Below are 18609 nucleotides of genomic sequence, written 5' to 3' on the forward strand. Positions count from 1 at the left end.
ACCAGGTCTCTCTTGAAAAAGAGATTACAAAATCTCAATGAGACCACCTGTAAAATAAAAAATTAAAGATTAGCAATAGTGGCGTTGTAAATAAATAAAGTCAGAAATGAACTTGCAAAACTTCAGACTTCTATTTTGGTAGATTTTTGTTTGAAAGGAAGTGAAATGGGTCTAAACTGAGACATACTCAGGGCTCTGCTGAGGGAAAATTTGTGATCTTCATAATCATATTGGTTTATTTTCGATCTTAGAACCACACAGAGTGCTTGTGCAAATGACGTATTGGGCCGTCAGCACAAATATATTTCCATACAACATAATGTGAGGATTAACCCCGCTGCTCCCCTGTGTGTTTTTCTCAGGCTTCAGAACAATGGTAAATGGTAAATGGACTTGAGTTTATATAGCACTTTTCTAGTCTTCCAACTACTCAAAGCTCTTTCACACCACATGTCACACCCAACTATTCATACCCTTTCAATCACTGATGGTAGTGATCGCTATGTAGTATCATCCATCAGAAGTAACTAATCCATTCATACACCACCACTGAAGCATCGGGAGCAATTCGGGGTTAAGGATCGAACCCTTGACCTTCTGGTTGAGAGGCAACGACTCTACCAATTGAGCCACAGCTGCCTCTGACAATACATATTGCAAAATGTTAATGTCTTGCTGCATTAACCTGCATCTCTGTCGCCACATCTCTGCACAGGGATGATGAATCTCATTGTAGTCAGAGTAATATTGACCCAATCAAGATTGGGCTAGGGCTGAAAGTAGGAAAACAATCTTTGTGTAGAGCTAAAGAGGTAAAAGTCACCCATTTAATAAACAGTGGAAACCCATTGGACTACCATGAATCTCAGGCAGAATCCTGTTCATGGAAAAGGAAGTCTTGGCCCACATATCTGATATCAGTTAGTGGGATATGCAATGCTTTCTCCCTAAGACCTAAAATATCCAACCTGCCTTCCAAGGTCTAAATCTCTGTCCACTGACAGCAAAGAGCTTTCAGAGAATGAGCTGCATGGATCAGGGAATAAGTCGACTCGACTGACTCTAAAGGAGAGAAGACACATGGACGTGCAGTCAAGGATTCCTGGTAAACTTGCTTTTGAAGTTTGCTATTTCCCCCTCAGGATTAGACATTTGACACTTTAAATTACGTTCACCATTATATTCACCATTAACTAGTTGCTTATTAGCATGCCAATTAGTAGCATTCTGGCTGCTTATTAGAGGGGATGAATGATTAAGAAAAGCGGTAAGTTTTACAAACAGGTAAACATCCAGATGACAAAAGAGAAAATTCCCGTAGCACATGACCAGAAGAAGCTTAAAAAAAACATTAATTCTTTCGGAGGATCTGCTGGTGGCAAAAGGAAGCAGGTGATCGGGTTACATATCATGTTTTAATATGGATGTTGAAGCAGAAGACTTGGCAGTGGGCTCTGACCTTCAATCATGTGTTTATGTTCACTTAACTCATCTGTTTATTCACAGAATTTGGCAGGTAGACGGTTTCTTAAACCTGTACAAAGAAAACAGGTTTCCTCTTCAAAGGTTAGGGATTAGGAGAAACACAGGTTACAGCTGCATTTCTGGACCATGACACACTGAAGAGAGGGATTAAAGTCAGGTTTTCTACTTGTTGCTGTGCTTGGTTTGCCAGCACAACTTATCCATAGTTAGTCCAGAAGGGATGAAAACGACTGGAAAATTTGGTCAATCAGTAAACTGGTTTCCACAACCAGCAGGCTGTAATTGATGGGCTCCATTGATCACAGAACTGGGATGTTGTGGTGTTACAGAAGCAAGGTCATCAGCGCAAATAAAGCTAAATGAAATAATTACACACAGTAAGTAAACGAGGGCTGGGTGTTATCCAGGACCTCACAACAGGATTCCCCTAGAGGAGGCTGTGGCACAGTTGGTAGAGGTCGGACGGGGGTTTGATCCCAAGCTTCTAATGGACTCTTTACATTGCGGCTTCTGCCGTGTAAAAGCGCTCTGAGTAGCCAGAAGACTAGAAAAGCTCTATACAAGCTCAAATCCATTTACCATTTACCATCTATCACCATACATGGGTCACGATACGATACTCAACTTTGAAAGTAAAGCACAGATTACGGTTTGCTGTGTTGTTGAGTCTAAACTATTTCATTCTGAAATTTTCATCTCAATTTATTAGAATATGTGATTTTCACAACACCAGAATTTTAAACTTGTCTATGACTGTAGCAAAAAAATCAAACAATATTAATACCTGTTACGAAAGCACAGCAAAACCAAAACTGTGAAAGTTTTCTTGTTTTTTAACACCAACTTGCACATACTGGAACAGAAAAAGTCACTGATTTGAAATAAGGTTTACAGTAATAAAAGGCATAATAGTGAAACAATACTTCTCAGTAATCACTCATATATATATATATATATATATATATATATATATATATATAGAGGTTTATATATTATATTATATATCTTTGGATCAGTGGTAGAGTCGGTCATCTCTCAACAGGAAGTGGGGGGAATCGATCCAGAGCCCCTGCAACAACATGTCAATTTGTCCATGGGCAGAGGGGCTGCTTATCAACAGGCAACTGCTTGGGGCCTCTGACCAGTATGGGGGCCCCTGAGGGTTCACAAACTTAAACCAAAGCAGTTCCCAAATATGTGAATGCAAATTTTGCAATGACAGTAGGAAACCTGCCTAAGGGGCCCCGATCTGACAGCACTCACTCATGTTGCCCTGCTGAGCATTGCATGCATTATTGCTGTGAAAACCAAAGTTTGTCAATGAAAGTCAACAAAGAAAAAATGGAAAGGAGTTATCCGTCTATACTGTCTTTAGGAGAGAGGGCCCCCCAATTGATCTTTGCCTCGGGCCCAACCAGACTCTAGAATCACCACCGTCCTTGGGCTAGACACTTGACCCCAAGTTGTATATACCTGCCTGGAGGGGAATGTAAATAATCATTAACCTCAACATGAGCTCTGACCTCAAAATTAACCTCATGTGGTCAAAGTGTGGGGTCTGCTCATGTTAAATGTCTTTAGAAAGACAGGAGCCGTGTGTAAAACGCAGATCAAACCCACACTAAAGCTCACTTATGGGAATCTCAATTCAAATTATCCTGACAGCAGGCTTTGGCTTGTCTTTTACAATGCATGACTTTCCCCGGACTATAAAGGCAATTCACAGTTACATGCTGCTCATGATTTGGTTGAGGCAAGCGGCGCTATCACTGGTAAAGTATTTACTCCGCAACAGGACGATTAAATAGATTTATTTATGCTGCGGCAGTTTAGTTGGGAAAGGCGAGGGGATTCGTCAAATAGGAAGCTCTTTGAAGTGAGGAGAAATCTTCTCTGCAGCTGCTCTCTCCCCCTGCGCAGGTTAGGTGGAAGGCTAAGTATTTGAAAAGACTCCATCAGCCCTACAGAGAAGCCAAAAGTTACTTTGGCACTCAGTGTTTCGTATTGTTGGCACAAAAGTCTGCCCTCAACGGCTAGGTCAAAAACATAAAAAAAAAAAGGCTTTCATCATGACGTGTTTGGGGTGGCACGCACATTTGTGGAATTAAGGATACATAGAATACCGGTATTCATACTTTCTCCAAAAATCCCACAGTGGCCAGAGGGTTGTAAAAAACAGTTTGTTTTAAACACAAGGTGAACCATTTCTGAGCAGTCTTAAAATTGCAACTATATCTGTCCCTTCTATATATCTTTGTCCTACTATTCATTAATATCAGGTACAACAGATGTTACTCTTTCTATCCGCTTGTCCAGTGGTTTTTCCTGAACGTCAACATGAATTTTGACTCCATGTCTTCACAAAGACTACAAAATGTACAAAACCATTTTTACTGTCGAGCAAATGTTGAGTCATGGATCAGTTGCATTCGTTTCAATCACTCCCTGCAATAATGCAGGACAGACTCTGAACATAACATCATTTAAAGGACCTCCACAGCAGGATACAGAGTCAGAATTCCCTCCATATGGGGTCTGAGCTGTCCAGCGGATATCTTAATCCATCCGCTGGGAGCCATGGCGGGCCATTCACACCTAGAATCAAGTGGTACTGTTATCAACTGTTCTCAGATGACCCTGGATAGATGTTAATGCAAGGTATAAACAGCCTCTCTATGTTAGCATCTGTGTTAGATAATTATAGAAAACAATTAGGAACTGCAATCTACTAACTGGTGTTGTAGTACTTGAATCTCGTGACCACCTTTGGAAGGTCTCGGTCATATCTCGGAATGGAAATCATTTTCACTCAGTCTTGTCTCGGTCTCGGACTGGGCAGACTCCAGATTTTAAATCAAGAGTGGTTAAGAGCAACACTGAAATGGCTATTTTTCCACAATATTACTTACTAAAAGAACAATTAACTTTAATTCATTCATAGTTAGATTTTTATCCCCTGGTTACGACCGCAACCTTCCCAGTGTTACAGTGAGTGATGATGATATTTCAGTGATGTTTATGGTCTTGGTCTTGTCTCGGTCTCGCCCTGCCTTAGTTTTGGTCTTGTCCCAGTCTCACCCTGCCTTGGTCTTGGTCTTGTCTCGGTCTCGCCCTGCCTTGGTCTTGGTCTTGACTCGGTCTCGATCCCTTAATGTCTTCGTCTTGACTAGGTCTCTGAGCACTCTGGTCTCTGGTATGTCTTTCCTCGGTTAGTGTGGTCTTGACTACGACAACTACAACTAACAATGATCATCTGAGGGATTGACTTCTATATATTTCATTTCTATACTGTACATGTTCAGTTCAGTTGTGAACTTGTGAACTTGTGAACTTTGATAAATAAATGACAAACATCTGTTTGTGCATTGATTTGAAGACCTGTTCCTCGCTTGTTCTCATTTGCCACCCATGCTGCCTAAGCTTTGTCAAACGAGCATGCATCTGAAGCTCGAGTATTACTCACCTGGTTAAGACTTGGATTATTTTACACAAGTGTTTATTTTGATTTGCTTCTTGGACATTTCTTACAAACAAATGTCAATTTACGGCACTTACTGAAAATCTGCTTTCTGGGAAAACTCTGAATCATGTTAAAATGTTGGCCCGTCCCCGCCTTTGATACTTGTGAGGTAAAATTATCTTTTTTGGGAAGGACATTAACATTTTGTTTCTTGTTTATAACTTGTGTCTAGCCTTTTGGAGGGGACGGCTGGTGTGACACCATCAACAACCGGGCTTACTGCCAGTATGACGGAGGAGACTGCTGCCCGTCCACGCTCTCCACCAGAAAGGTACACAAACACATTTCCAGGGCTCCAAAGTCCAGACTGCCGTATTTACACAGGAGGAGAAATGTTGCCTTTCTTTACTGTAAAAGTGTCTGTTTTTGTTTCTATAACAACACATCTTTCAGGGATAATCTTTGAGGACAACTCACACTTTCGTTTCACCTCGTTTTAAAAGGTGGCAAAGGGTTGTTGAGCTCACTGCAGGCTCACATCTTGAAATCAAAACGGAGCTCAGAAGGTGAAGCTGGATTGACAGTCAGAGTCTTTTCCTGTTTACAGTAGTAGAAATCCGTCTCTTTTGGCACGATTGCTGTGCCACTACGCAGGAGACTTTTGCTAAGCAAACAAACACAAATCCCCGCTACTTTTCCCCTCTCTCTCCCGCTAACGACTGCGCCTATTTAGTCTCACTCATCTGTACTTAAAACAACAGAGGAGACTTGTGCCCTCCGGCTTTTCCACTCAAATGGTAAATAAGCAGGTTTTCACCACCCCATGCTGCTTTACACTTTCCCACCTCTCATATTAAGACGCTTTTTCACTGCAGAGGGAACAAGTCAGGGGTCAGGACGTCAGGGAAAATGTAGCTACTGACATTAAATTGCTGCTTCTATTACACTACTAACAGCGTGATGTCGGCCTGTAATTGATTTGCATTTTGAAAAAAGAAAAAAAAAACCTAAGTAACACAGGCCGAATGAGTTTGAGGATATCGGTTATCATTGTATATAGCAGTAGAAGACCAGACAATAGCAGCAGTCAGCACTTTTTTGTTTGTCTCCACATAGTTTAGGAAATGTACGCCTGAGTACGAGTGCATTTAGTGTTTGGATGTTGAATATGTCTAATGAAATTGATTGTTTGTCAAATTACCAAAATGCAATGCTACTTATGTTCGCCAGTTAATGGGATTTTCCAATATGTATCAAAATAATGAAGTAAAAAAATGCATCCCGGACCATCTGTGAGAAATGACAGAAAGGAAGGAAGGAAAGAGAAGAAAATTAAAGAAGGGATGATGCAAAGTGAAAGACAAAAATAAAACTGAGAGGTAGCAGCAGGGAAATGTTTCTTCTTGCATTATTTTTGTGCAAATCAAATTAAGAGATTAAAGTAAAAGATGCAGTCCAATGAGAAACAACGAGTTTAGGGTTTTGTTCAGGAGAAAAAAAACTTTGCTTGCAAAAAAAATTATTCCATTTTTCAAAAGCTGTGATGAATCTGGGTTCCAGTTTATGAACTAATATCCTTATTCTTGCGATATCTTGTTCATTACACTAATTGCTCTGAATGACTGCTGTCTGTATTTAGTGGCTGAGAGGAACAGTATAAATAATAATGAGCAAACCCAGGTCAGGCCAGTGGTGGAAACCAGGCCACTCATTCCCTAACTGCTTCTACATAAACACGTCTTTTTACCCCTATTTTTCTGCTTTCACTAGAGCCCATACTTCCCCCAAACTATACCCCATTTGGCTACTGTACAGCCGCACATTAATGACACTCCTTCAGGGGGCCCTGCCTATTAATTCCTACGGCCTTCTGTTGGCCGAGTCTCGGCTGTCTCCTTCATGTCCGCAGCACGCTATGACTCACCGGCAGCTCCTTCCTAAATGGAGAAGGAGTTCAGCGAGTGTGTAGCTGCCATCGTAATAAATGAGCTGCGAGTCTGCCACTAACTGCTTTTTTTTTTTTTACAGGGGGAGGGGTGGGGGGGAGCAGAGGGTATGTGGGAGGGAGAGGCGAGGTGTCTGACGGTCTGCGGTTTACTCTGTAAAACGGCAGCGCAGCGAGCGGGGGTCGTTCTGAGGAAGTTCACTAAACCAATGTGAGAGTCAGCAACCTGACTGCCACAGCGGCTCCAGCAGAGTGATGGAGCAGAGGGGAGGGAGGGTGAAGAGCTGCAGACGATTTGTTTTCAGAACGCTCTGTTTCTATGTGGCTCCACTTTTTCAGGTGTAGGAAGTCACAGGTTTTTAACGCAGCGTGACCCACATTACATTTTCTCTCGGCTTCCGCACAAGAGAAAATGTATATTTGATGTCAATTGAATACTTCAATACTTAGCCGTCCAGGGGCGTCTCCAGACTTTTTGGACAAGGGGTGGGGGCACTGACTTGTGCAGGGGTGGCCTGAAGTTTGTGTGCAGAATGAAGAGCATTTATTAATAAATCTGCACTTATCACATAAACTATCAAGAAAAAACAAAATAGTGGCAACATATACATCTTCTAAGCTTTACTCTTCAAGTACTCAAAACAATATTTGTGTCCAAAATCACAATTTAAATTATTTAAAAAATTGCAAACAAACATCTGCACACTGAAAACTATGAGCTATGAACTATTGCAACAGAGAATGAATAGTGGATTTCTAACAAGTCCCAACTCTCGTAAAGGCAAATAGCCAATGAGAGTTCAGGATTTTTTGGCTGGCACTTGGGGTGGCCAATAAGATTACAAAGGGGGCCCTTACCGCCCTTGGCCACCCCTCAAACACACACTGATCATGGGCGACTTTGACCCTATTCTGCACTTAAACATGGCCACTTCACAGATTGTTGCAATGTTTGGCTGGAAAAGACTTCTATGTCTGAATTTTCAAATCATCTTTCTACAATTCTACAATTCACTTAGCAGACGCTTTTCTCCAAAGCGACGTACATCAGAGAGTAAGTAGAACACAAGCAAGGATCTCGAAAAAAAAGGGAACAATGTCAGTAAGAGCAAACGATCAGCTTAGAGTCTGATTGGACACACAGGTGCTGACAGGAAGTGACCAGAGGCAAAGCACAACATTGAGGGCAGTTCTTGAGAGCTCTAATCAGTATAGAAACCATCTTATAAGTCGTCTTTATCAAACAAAAACCATCGTCATTACCATCATCATCATCATCAATAATATGGAGACCATCATCATTAAGTTAGTAGGTATTCATGAAAGAGCTGGGTCTTTAGCTTTTTCTTAAAGGTGCAGAGAGACTCTGCAGATCCAATGGAGTTTGGAAGTTCATTCCACTAGCATTCCATCTTTCTATTTATATATTTCTTATTTAATTCACATCTATCTATGTCTAGATTAGCCTTCGAGGGCCAGCTGCTGCTTTATTTTTACAGATCAGGTAGTTTTGATCTATATACGGGATAGCTGCAGCGATGACAAGTTGGTTCAGGTAGGATTCAGTCATTGGCTGCCAGGGGAAAACCCCAGAAGAAGAGATCACAGCTGCAAAATAATACATGGAAACACACACTGTTTGTTATACAATGTTGATGAAGTTCAGATCGCGCCTGTAGCCCGCGCAGAGGGCCAAAGTAGTAAAAGCAGCAAAGAGCGAACAGAAGTAGGACAATAAATACTTTACATTTGGTTTTGATTGCGCTCAAGGTTGAAATCAACACTTGGAGACTTTTTCCTGTCACATGAATTCTGTTCATAAATGTGCCGCAGTAAACAGCAGGGGGAGGCAAGTTATCCGAACCCCGCAAGAAATAGCCAGAAGAGTTGAAAAACAAGAATCCCCTCTTTCCATCCAGAGGTTGTTAGAATAAACCAAAAGGTGGAGGATTGCTTGGCTTGCTCTGCATCAATGAATCAAGATGAAGCTGGTGAGGAAACATTTAATGGCCGCGCCGATTCATCTTAAATGGGGGCTGCTGGAATTTTAAGGGGTAGCTGGGCCCTCTGCAGTGGAACCATTACCCCCGCCATCAACCCACCGTCTCCCTCCAAAACTGAGGGCAATCAGCAGTGAAGGCCGACAAGCTGCTACCTCCCACTCTCCTCCTCGCCTCGCTACCGTCATCCTTTTTTTCTTTCTCGGCCTCCCACTCTCCTTTTTTTGCCCCTTCTCGTTCTCTCAATCTTCGTCTCTCTTTCTCTCTCTCTCTCTCTCTCTCCTTCTCTCCAGGAGCAAATGTTTACATTTCTTGCAACAGACTGCTTCGCGGGGCACCAGAGTTTATTTTGCAACCTGTGGTGATGGCTCGCTTCCTAGACAAGAGCTGGCAGCCTCTTGTTGTTGATTCTTAACATGTGTTCATCCGTTCACCTCCACGGCGGTGCGGTGCGGTCCTCCCCCCACCCCCCCAGAAGACCCTCAGGGCTTCTTCGGCATTCAAAGGCCACGTTGAACCATTTGACATCATGCACTTTATCGGCCTCCGGGGGGCCGTTGGAGTCCTCTTTGAAACTGTGAGGAAATATAACAAGTCTACTAAGACGGCGCTCGGGTTACTAAACGCTGCTTACCTTTCAGCACAGACACAAATGCAGAAGAGGAGGCTAAACTGTTTACTTGCAAATACATTCAACAGTCTTTTTTTTTAGAGACGACTTTCACTGAACGACCTGATGTAATGTTTCACTTTTACTCTGCTGCGTCTCTTTCCCTCTTTCCCAACACTTGAAGAGACCCTGTGCTATACATGCAGGATTTTTTTTAATCAGATTTCTTTCAACAGAGACCATCCCAGACAGCCTGTGGAACGTGTGTTTTCTCTGTTTAGTCATCCATTAGAAATGACATCCGTACCAGACAGTCTCTGAAAGTCACATTGTGTGTGTGTTTTCGTTTGAATCCGGCCGCAGATTTAAAGATGTATAGTGGCTTTTGGGAAGCTTAAGGAATGAATGTTCTTCTTGTTTACTGACAGGTCATTCAGTTTGGGGCCGACTGCGACCAGGATGAGTGCACTTGCCGTGATCCGGACGCCGAGGAGAATAAGAGCAAAGCCAAGACCTTGAAGGAGGGAGGAGGAGGAGGAGGAGGAGGAGGAGGAATGCAGTAAGATGGAGGGATGAAAGAGGCTGAACTTGTATTAAACAAAGTCAAACCACAGACTGTACACCACAACAAACAAATACAAAAATATTCAATTTTTAACATTTGTAATGCAAAGAATGCGATTGAAGACAGACGTCTTTCAATAAAATGTCCTTCATTTTTTTTGTTTTTGATCATTTTGGTTTCAAAGCATCGCACATGAGTCATGTTTGTTTAAAAATTCCTTCCCTGCATCAATCCAGCCAAACATCCACTTGTGAAACTTGTGTATTGTTTTTCTTCCCTGTTAAGAGGTGAAATGTTATCTTCACTTGCTGGATTTGTGTTCTGAGCAGAATATGTCATATTCGGGGATTTGGAGCCTGACTAAGAACACACTGAGGTTTATCCACTCCTGTGCAAAACAAGTCATCATAATTGGATCAAATCACTGATGTACACAGATGCACGGATGTTTCTGGACTTGATTAGTGCTGGGATGAAGAAAACAAAAAAAAAAAAGAACTGGCTGTGCCTGAATAAAGTAAGGGCTACTGCAGCGGACTGTGTGTTTACCTTTACAGGACAAACATTAGCTTTCCATCAAATCAATTCAGAGTGAAGCATGAACATTTAAATGAAGCTTAAAAAAAAACAGGATTGGAGATTATCCATTATTTGTTGTTATTGGATGTCTTCTCTGAACCAAACAGGGACTAATCAAATCAGATCTCAGACGCCAAAGAAAAAGAGGTGCCTGATTCTTCTTCACTTGAGAAATACATTACATCCTTTCTGTCCCCATGGCTCAGCAGTCCGTCCCCCACCCCCCCCATCCCCACCACCAAGCTCTTAAGGGACTTCATCATTGCATTATGCACCAGAGCTACTAGGCCCATTGGGAGAGCGAAGGATGCACATCTGTAAAGACTAACATGTATAGACTAATATATTTGGACCACCTACATATATCTGCTAGATCACATATTAGTTGCACATGTCAACACACTATTTATACCAATACAAATCTTGTAATACAAACATTTATCTGTACAATATAAACTCTCACACAAAGGCTTCCCAAATGTTTCTCTGTTAGTTCCACCAAATCTCACACATTTGACTCACTCAATCAAAGGTGCACTAGAGATGTTCACCTTGGGTTACCACATAACAGTGGAAACATGAAAATAAAAAGTGAAATGCTTTGGGAAGTCTGCGTTGTTACTGAGCTCCACATGACCTTCAAACTCCTGCCTGCATGTTGTGACCTCAGAATGGTTCTCTATACAAATGTTGTATCTACGACAGTGTAATCATGTCCTCTTGTGATGCTTTACTGTACTTTATACTGTTTATGAAATAAATAAGTATCTTTATATCGACCCTTGAGCATCCTCCTTTGTTTGATTCAACGTCCTCTTTCATAAGAGAAAATGTTTTTTTAGCTTTTTTTGATTTATGCACAAATAATATAATAAAGTGATAGTAAATCTGTTTACTCTCTGATCCCTTGTGATACTGAGGTGAACATCACATGATATAACAAAGGGTAGTAACCCCTCCCCCAGGTGGGTGACACTTCAACAGCTAGGTGTTTGTTCTGCCCTCTGAGTCTGCCTTCTCACAGTAAACAATAGGACATGGAGCGAGAAAGCCCAAGACACCCAAAGCCCTTCCAGAGAGGGGGCGTGGTCAGACACAGCTCATTTACATATTTAAAGGTACAGACACAGAAACAGCCTGTTCTGAGCAGGGCTGAAATAGAGGGGTTTATAGACATGATCAAATACAGGATCAGAGTGGATTTAGAACAAGACACTTCACACACACGTTTCGGGGAGCTCTGAGACTTATTCAAACTGGTTGAAAGAAGAATAATATATGAACCTTACATTTTTTTTTAATGATGCGTATTGTAAATTATTGTCTTGTGAAAGAGGAACAGATTATATAAGATTATTCTTCTTTCTGCTCCTTTTCGTTCAAGATTTGAGAATTAAGTGTTTGAACTTAACAAAACACTCACTGAGAAAAGTGAGTGTCTTGTAGTGACTTTTAGAGCCCCTCCTTCCTCGTCCCTCATCCGTCTACGCGAGTGCCAAAGAGGAAATAGAAACAGGGCGTACGGTTATACACAGCATTTCATGTTGCTCTGCTTCACGTTGTGCTGATCAAGCAGATTTTGTCGCTGGCGCTCCCTTCTGTAACATAAATGACCCATCCCATGTGGACCTATGTCACTATCTTTTTTTCCACAGAGTAGTTTTGCTGCCTAAAAGTTAAAAGTTTGACAGATTCACAACATTAAGCACATGTAGGAACAGAGGGTAAATATCTCAACAGCCACTTTCACAATATATTCTTTATTGTTTTTTTTGTAAGTAGCAAAGATAAAAGTGTAAAAGTTAAATGTATGAGAGCCACAAACAGTATAGACAGAACAATGTCATGCAGATGGTAGATACTTCACATTTTTCTCAAGGGTCAAAATATCTCAATCTTGTCGTCTTTTTCATTTCAGCTTCAAATTCACATTTTTGTCCCGACATAAAGTTACATCACCATGTTTAATATCAACCTTTGGACTCCAGCTTCACGACAAAGATTGTTAAACCCTGTTTTTTTTTTAAGAGCTGCTACACTAAGCTACACTGCAGATTTTACAGTACAATACTGCACCTACTAAAGCACACTAAAGATCACCTGTTCTACACGTATGTACAGAAGAGAAACACTGTGCTGTATAACGTGATGCTTTTATGAAACACTCTGCTGCCTATACAAAAATCTACAAGTGTTCAGTTTAGTATTCACATAATGAGATTTGTTCAAGATCAACAACTCAAATACGTTCTGCTTTCCTTTGACATCAGTCTCCAGCATACTGCACAGTGACTCAGGGACATACACGGAGGTCAAAGAAAGGTCCAAAGGTCCGCACTTTAAACACAAAGAGTTAATGCAAATGTTCAAGAGATGAAGATTATTGCATGAGGTTTGAACGCACAAAGTAGCAGGTACAAACATGTTAGTTTGTTTTGACAGCGTTCATTGGTTACACTGGAGAACTTTAAAACAGGAAAGGAGAAGGCGCTGTCCAGCTCGGCAGGTTTTATGGAACATGAAGAGAAAATCAAAGGATTGTACACAGATCAAATAAAACTCTATAACAGCCTCTGTTATAAATGCAAACTATTGATACTACATTCAGCAGGTTATATATCTCTAAAACTTTATCATAAATGTTCTGTACAACTTTCTCTTTGAATGTCTGAACTATAAAAATCACTCCCCGCAGACCACCTGTATTTCTCCATTCTGACATAATGAAGAGTAGACTTCTAACGTGACATAATACCTCACCTTTCTCACTCTACTTGATCAAACTCTGACTTTTTCATCTGTTTCCTACGACAGAGTTTGAGGGCCACGTTCAAGAAAACAAAATCTAACCTATTGAGATGAAAGTCGTAAATAAACAAGAATAAAGTCGTAAATTTACAATATTAAATTTGTAAATCGCTTTAAATGAGGCTTTGGTTAAAACCATTATTCTGAAAGGTTGACCTATTACAGATCAGTGTGTGGCACCTCACTCCCAGAATCGAAACTCAATGTCCGCCATATTGCTTGGTAGCTATGCTAACAGTCTCTGTGGAGAAAGCTGAGGAGAACCAACAATGGCAGAAAGTATGTTTCAACTTCAAACTGATATGGATGAAGGGTCTTTTGCTCGAATCGGATGTTCATGGCTATCTCTATGAGCTGCAATATAGCGACGAGGCGGCTGCTGCTGACAGGCTGAAGTATAACTTCACAAGATGCTAACTTTCATACAGGTGGCCACTGCTCTTCTGATAGAACTATAGAATAAAGTAAAACTTTAATCTTGTAAATTTATGATTTTAATTGAGTACATTTACAAATTTATTCTCGTAAATGTATAACTTTATTAAAGTCAGAAATGTATTCTTGCACATTTATGACTTCCTTTACTTGTGACTTTATTCTCATAAATCTCAGAGTTTATTCTCCAACATTTATGACTTTAATCTCGAGAACTCAGATTTTTGATTCCCTCAATGTGGCCCAAATACTCCATCGTAGTTTCCCCACATGGCATTTACTGTCATGACATGACCTTTGGTAGGGTCTCAATAACTTGACCACGTTCATGAGGACGATATCTTTAAAATACATTAACAAAGAAAGGACATTTAAAAAAATGGGATCATCCTGATAAGGCTCGATGTATATAGGCAACAACACACAATACAGCAGCAGAAATCACGTCACAGCCGAGGAAACACAGGATGGTAGAGCAAAGTGTTCACCTGCTGGGTGTATGCTGCACTTATTCAGCATTTCTAAACGACAAGCATTAGAAGCTGTAAAATATCGACCAATGGCAGCGATGTCTCAGTGAAACTAAAGCTACAATTAATTTTAAAACAGTTGTGTTTTTACAAAAGACCCCTACACTTCCTTGATGGTCATGTGATCTTTACAAGGACCTAAGCCCTGACTTCAGCTCATAGAGGCGGCTATCTGCATCTGTAGGAGGGATGACTTCAGCTCATAGACACAGCTATCTGCATCTGTAGGAGGGATGACTTCAGCTCATAGACACAGCTATCTGCATCTGTAGGAGGGATGACTTCAGCTCATAGACACAGCTATCTGCATCTGTAGGAAGGGTGTGGTCAGACATTGAAATTCTTAACCACCCATCTGGTTTTTAAGAAATGCATCACCATAATTTAGCTAAAGATGATGAGACTAAGTTTGGATTAAAACAGGCACAAAGGAGTAGCTGCGTGTCCCAGATCAGACCTTTAAGCTCTGAATGAATTCTGAAGAAGCCCACAAAACTCCCACTTTCCCTTTTAGATTACACTATTCTGTCAGATTTTTGTAAAGACGTTAAATGGAAGATGCGCTCTTCTGAAGTGTTAAATAAAGATCGTAAAGTCCAACAACGACATGCAAAAGAATTAGAGACATGATCCAATGATAAGTCGGCTTTGTAGAGGATAATACAACTTCTGTCATGATTTCAAGTCAAACAAAATATTAACTACTGTTTGTTTTAATTGTTGACTTACTGCATTCAAATGATAGCAAATCTGGGTTTTCTAAATTTCTCGGTCTGTCCATTACTTCCTTGCAATACACTGACAATAAGAACAGTTACCAACCTTTACCTCAGGCAACCTGTAGATACTTAACTATCTCATATTGAGCATGCAGCTGCTTCACAGTAAATGGTAAAGCTCAAAGCCTTGACCCTTGTTCACACAGGATTAGTATTACCTGGGGGGCCTCTGCTTATTTGGGAATTGTCCTCTAAAGGGCAGCGATGGTGCGTTGCATTCACACCGTAGAAGCCCAGTCTGTCATTTTTTCTGATTTACTGACATTCCTGATTGAAAACCTCTAGGCACTGCATGACACCCACCTCGTCTTTTGGGGGGCAGGGACACATTGGAGAACTTAAGGACATGTCAAGGTTTTAATGTTAGGTCATATAAAGTATACGAGATACCATGCAATAACACGTTTGTATTGAGCTCCGCATCCCCAATTTTCAATAATTTGAAAAATTGATTGTAAAGTGTCTGCACGGGTGATTTAGTGGTTACCAGGGAACAATATATCAGGCACTGCACTCTTCTTCTTTTCAAATTCTATACCAAAAACCAATGTAGTGCACCTTATGTGATGCCATTGACATTGTTGTTATGCAAAAAAAAAAAATCTGCACTTTCAAGGCTTTAATATGAGGCTGTTGAAGGCTAAAACTTGTTCCTGACCACATTCTGCAGAGCACATCATCCATCTGGACACATCTGGTTCTTCTGATGGATTTTTTGCTCTTTCTACCAATGTGTCTACGTACTGTAGCGAGATGAGCCAAATCAATTGCACTGAAAACGCTGTCAAAACCATTGTTACAACGTCCAACATCGCCTCTATTATTCTCGACCAGAAAAAAAGAGGCAAACATGCTGCAGAGCCCGATTTAAAAAACAACTGGAGAATTACTGAGATGTCGAATGGAACTGGTTGACTTATATCAGAGGACCTTTGTGTTTGTATGGTTGGTAATTTGCCCTGGAATACCTACTTTACAAATTACAGACATGGTTGATTTGCAAGGTATTGAAAACACAGACATCCTCAGGAATTCATCAAAATTAGCAAGGCTTCTCCGGGTAAATCTAATCCTGTACAAACATGACCTTTTGTCTTCATTTGACAAACACACACTGAAAACAATGGACCATCTTTGGACATGCTGGCCTGAGCTCTGGCAGAAAGGGTTCTGGGATTTGCCCATGGTACTTAAAAAGCTACCAGATTGAACCACAAACCTTGTTATTATTTTTTAACTTGCTTTTGTTAAACTTTAAGGAATTATTATGGACCAAGGAGAGCTGATCAAAGGGCATGAATCTGGAAAACCTTTACTGTGGAGCATCTGCAGAATAAGTCGTGTTACTTTGCATGGGAAAGATGGACCTCAGCAGTGGTCAAATCACAGCCAAGGATTATAAAATCTCATCATGCAGTAGAGCTGCTGAGAGCACTTATTAGAATTTTGAATACATTTACCAAGAGATGGGGAGAGTTGAGGAGAGCTGAGCAGAGCTAATGGTGTTCAGAATGATTAGGAGCATCGCTAAAAGAGAAAGAAAACCCATGTAGCTTCTGGAAACAAATGTGAAACCTGCATTTGAATTGTTTGTCTATTGGCCTTGACAAATCTCTCGTACCCCTGCACACATCTGAAATGAAAGCTCTGGTCAATTTTACAGTTCCTTGGGCTCGCCGTAGTCGTTGTACATGACGGTGAGCGTCTGCTCATCACAGGCCTTGTGCACGTCCTTGCCCATGTCGGACCAGTTCAGGCCGATGGTCTTGGTGTCGGTGTAACGGCAGGACAGGAACTTGAGGGACATCCTGCGGAGGCCGATCTTCGGCTCCTGGAGGAGACCTCTACACCACGGGGAGAGTTCGTCTAGCTGGGAGAGGATGAGGCCGGCCTTCCTGTTGGAACAAAGAGAAGAAATAGTTAGAAGTGTGTTTTGCTTGAGGACATCTCTAAACCTGACAAACATCCAACAATTTTCATTCAATAGTTTATAGGACATAAACACAACCATGGTTCAATACAACAGAGTCTTCTTTTATTTGTATCATTGTAAGAAGCATCAGTTAAGTTCAAGTTCATTACGTGTTAATATTATGAAGTAGATGATGTCATTTGGCATTTTTCATTCTAAAATAAAGGGTTTGATAATGTAGGGCCCTTTCCGAATAGCCACAGTTCAGTATGCAGTACGTACTATTCAGTATGGAGTTTCTGTATACTGAACTTTCGTGGTCATTCAGTATGCATCTTTTGGGTCCACCTCAGTATACTGAACATTTCAGTATGGATACTAACTTCCTGGTTTCATGCAGTATGGATCGGATGCGTGCTTTCAGGAAATTAATTGTATTTTATCACCCACAATGCTGTGCGAAATTAAACGTAAATCGTCACTTCACGTGTGCCTCTAAATCAAAACAAACGAGCGTGGATTAACTTAATCTTAATTTAAAATCCCGACTGAAATCGCTACTTTAAGTTAACAACAAATAAAATAACAAATGTATACATTATAAAACCTTTCCCCCTCTATTTAAATAATGATGTCACTATTTAAATGCGTCTTTATTGGTTTATTTTATATTCTGTATATTACTGTCTTTCATTTGTACTTTCCTTTATGTACTGTATGTTATTTAGTTATTTAATCTTTTACTTGTGATATTGTTTTGTTTACCTGACTGTATATGCGCATTACTCTTCTTGAATAAAGATAAACAAAAAAACAAAAAAAAAACAGGTGAATGCGGCCGGTTCGGGAAACGTAAATGAGGCCACTTCCATACTGAATGAATCAGAAGAAGTAGGAACAAATATCTGCCTACTGTGTGTGCCTACTGAATACTAGGTACTAACAGTATGCAGCACAGATAGTACGTACTGCATACTGCCTACTGCATACTGAAAGATTGAGTATGTACTTGGCAATTCGGATACAGCCTAGGTCTAGCATTTTCTGTATCATGTTTCTTTCAACACTTTCATACATGCTTTCATTTGTTGGTAATGAACTTCAAGACTTGTATTGAAAGACGAGGCTTGAAGCTCATTACCAACAAATGAAAGCATAATATTCCTGTTTGAATGAACGGTTACTGATTTTACTGATTTTACAAATTGATTTTTAAGCTTTTACTTCTTATTTTAAAAGCACTTCATGGTCTGGCCCCAGAATATATCTCTGAATTGCTCTCCCCTTAAGAGGATCCCAAGCTGACATTTTCTCTGAACCTCAAATATGGCAACAGTATGGTATAAATAACAGTTAAAGCCTGTTACATTTCATACACACGCTGAATAGTACAGTATTTGACGACTTGGGAAACTCCGCATCTGAGGAAGGGCAGCAGGGGAGGAAAAACATTGCTAAACCTTAAAATGTCTTTGGACGTGTTATTAAGCTCACAATCTGT

The 18609-nt window shown here is 40.7% G+C and overlaps 2 protein-coding genes across 7 annotated transcripts in view; one reads left to right on the top strand and one right to left on the bottom strand.

Annotated features, from left to right (window-relative positions):
* The window catches only part of pappa2 (pappalysin 2), a 94360-nt gene extending 82936 nt beyond the window's left edge, over positions 1-11424 (top strand). Inside the window, exons 26-27 of the mRNA XM_020630092.3 lie at positions 5178-5276; positions 9929-11424. Of these exons, the coding sequence (XP_020485748.2) occupies positions 5178-5276; positions 9929-10063 (234 nt within the window). The 3' untranslated portion in view covers positions 10064-11424. The remainder of the gene's footprint in view (positions 1-5177; positions 5277-9928) is intronic.
* Positions 11425-12385: 961 nt separating this feature from the next.
* The window catches only part of astn1 (astrotactin 1), a 415934-nt gene continuing 409710 nt past the window's right edge, over positions 12386-18609 (bottom strand). For all 6 annotated transcript variants that reach the window (XM_065954366.1, XM_065954365.1, XM_065954364.1 and 3 more), the window contains one exon: positions 12386-17091. In XM_065954366.1, the coding sequence (XP_065810438.1) occupies positions 16854-17091 (238 nt within the window). In that variant the 3' untranslated portion in view covers positions 12386-16853. The remainder of the gene's footprint in view (positions 17092-18609) is intronic.

This window comes from Labrus bergylta, chromosome 4, assembly GCF_963930695.1.
Source record: "Labrus bergylta chromosome 4, fLabBer1.1, whole genome shotgun sequence".
Lineage (NCBI taxonomy): Eukaryota > Metazoa > Chordata > Actinopteri > Labriformes > Labridae > Labrus > Labrus bergylta.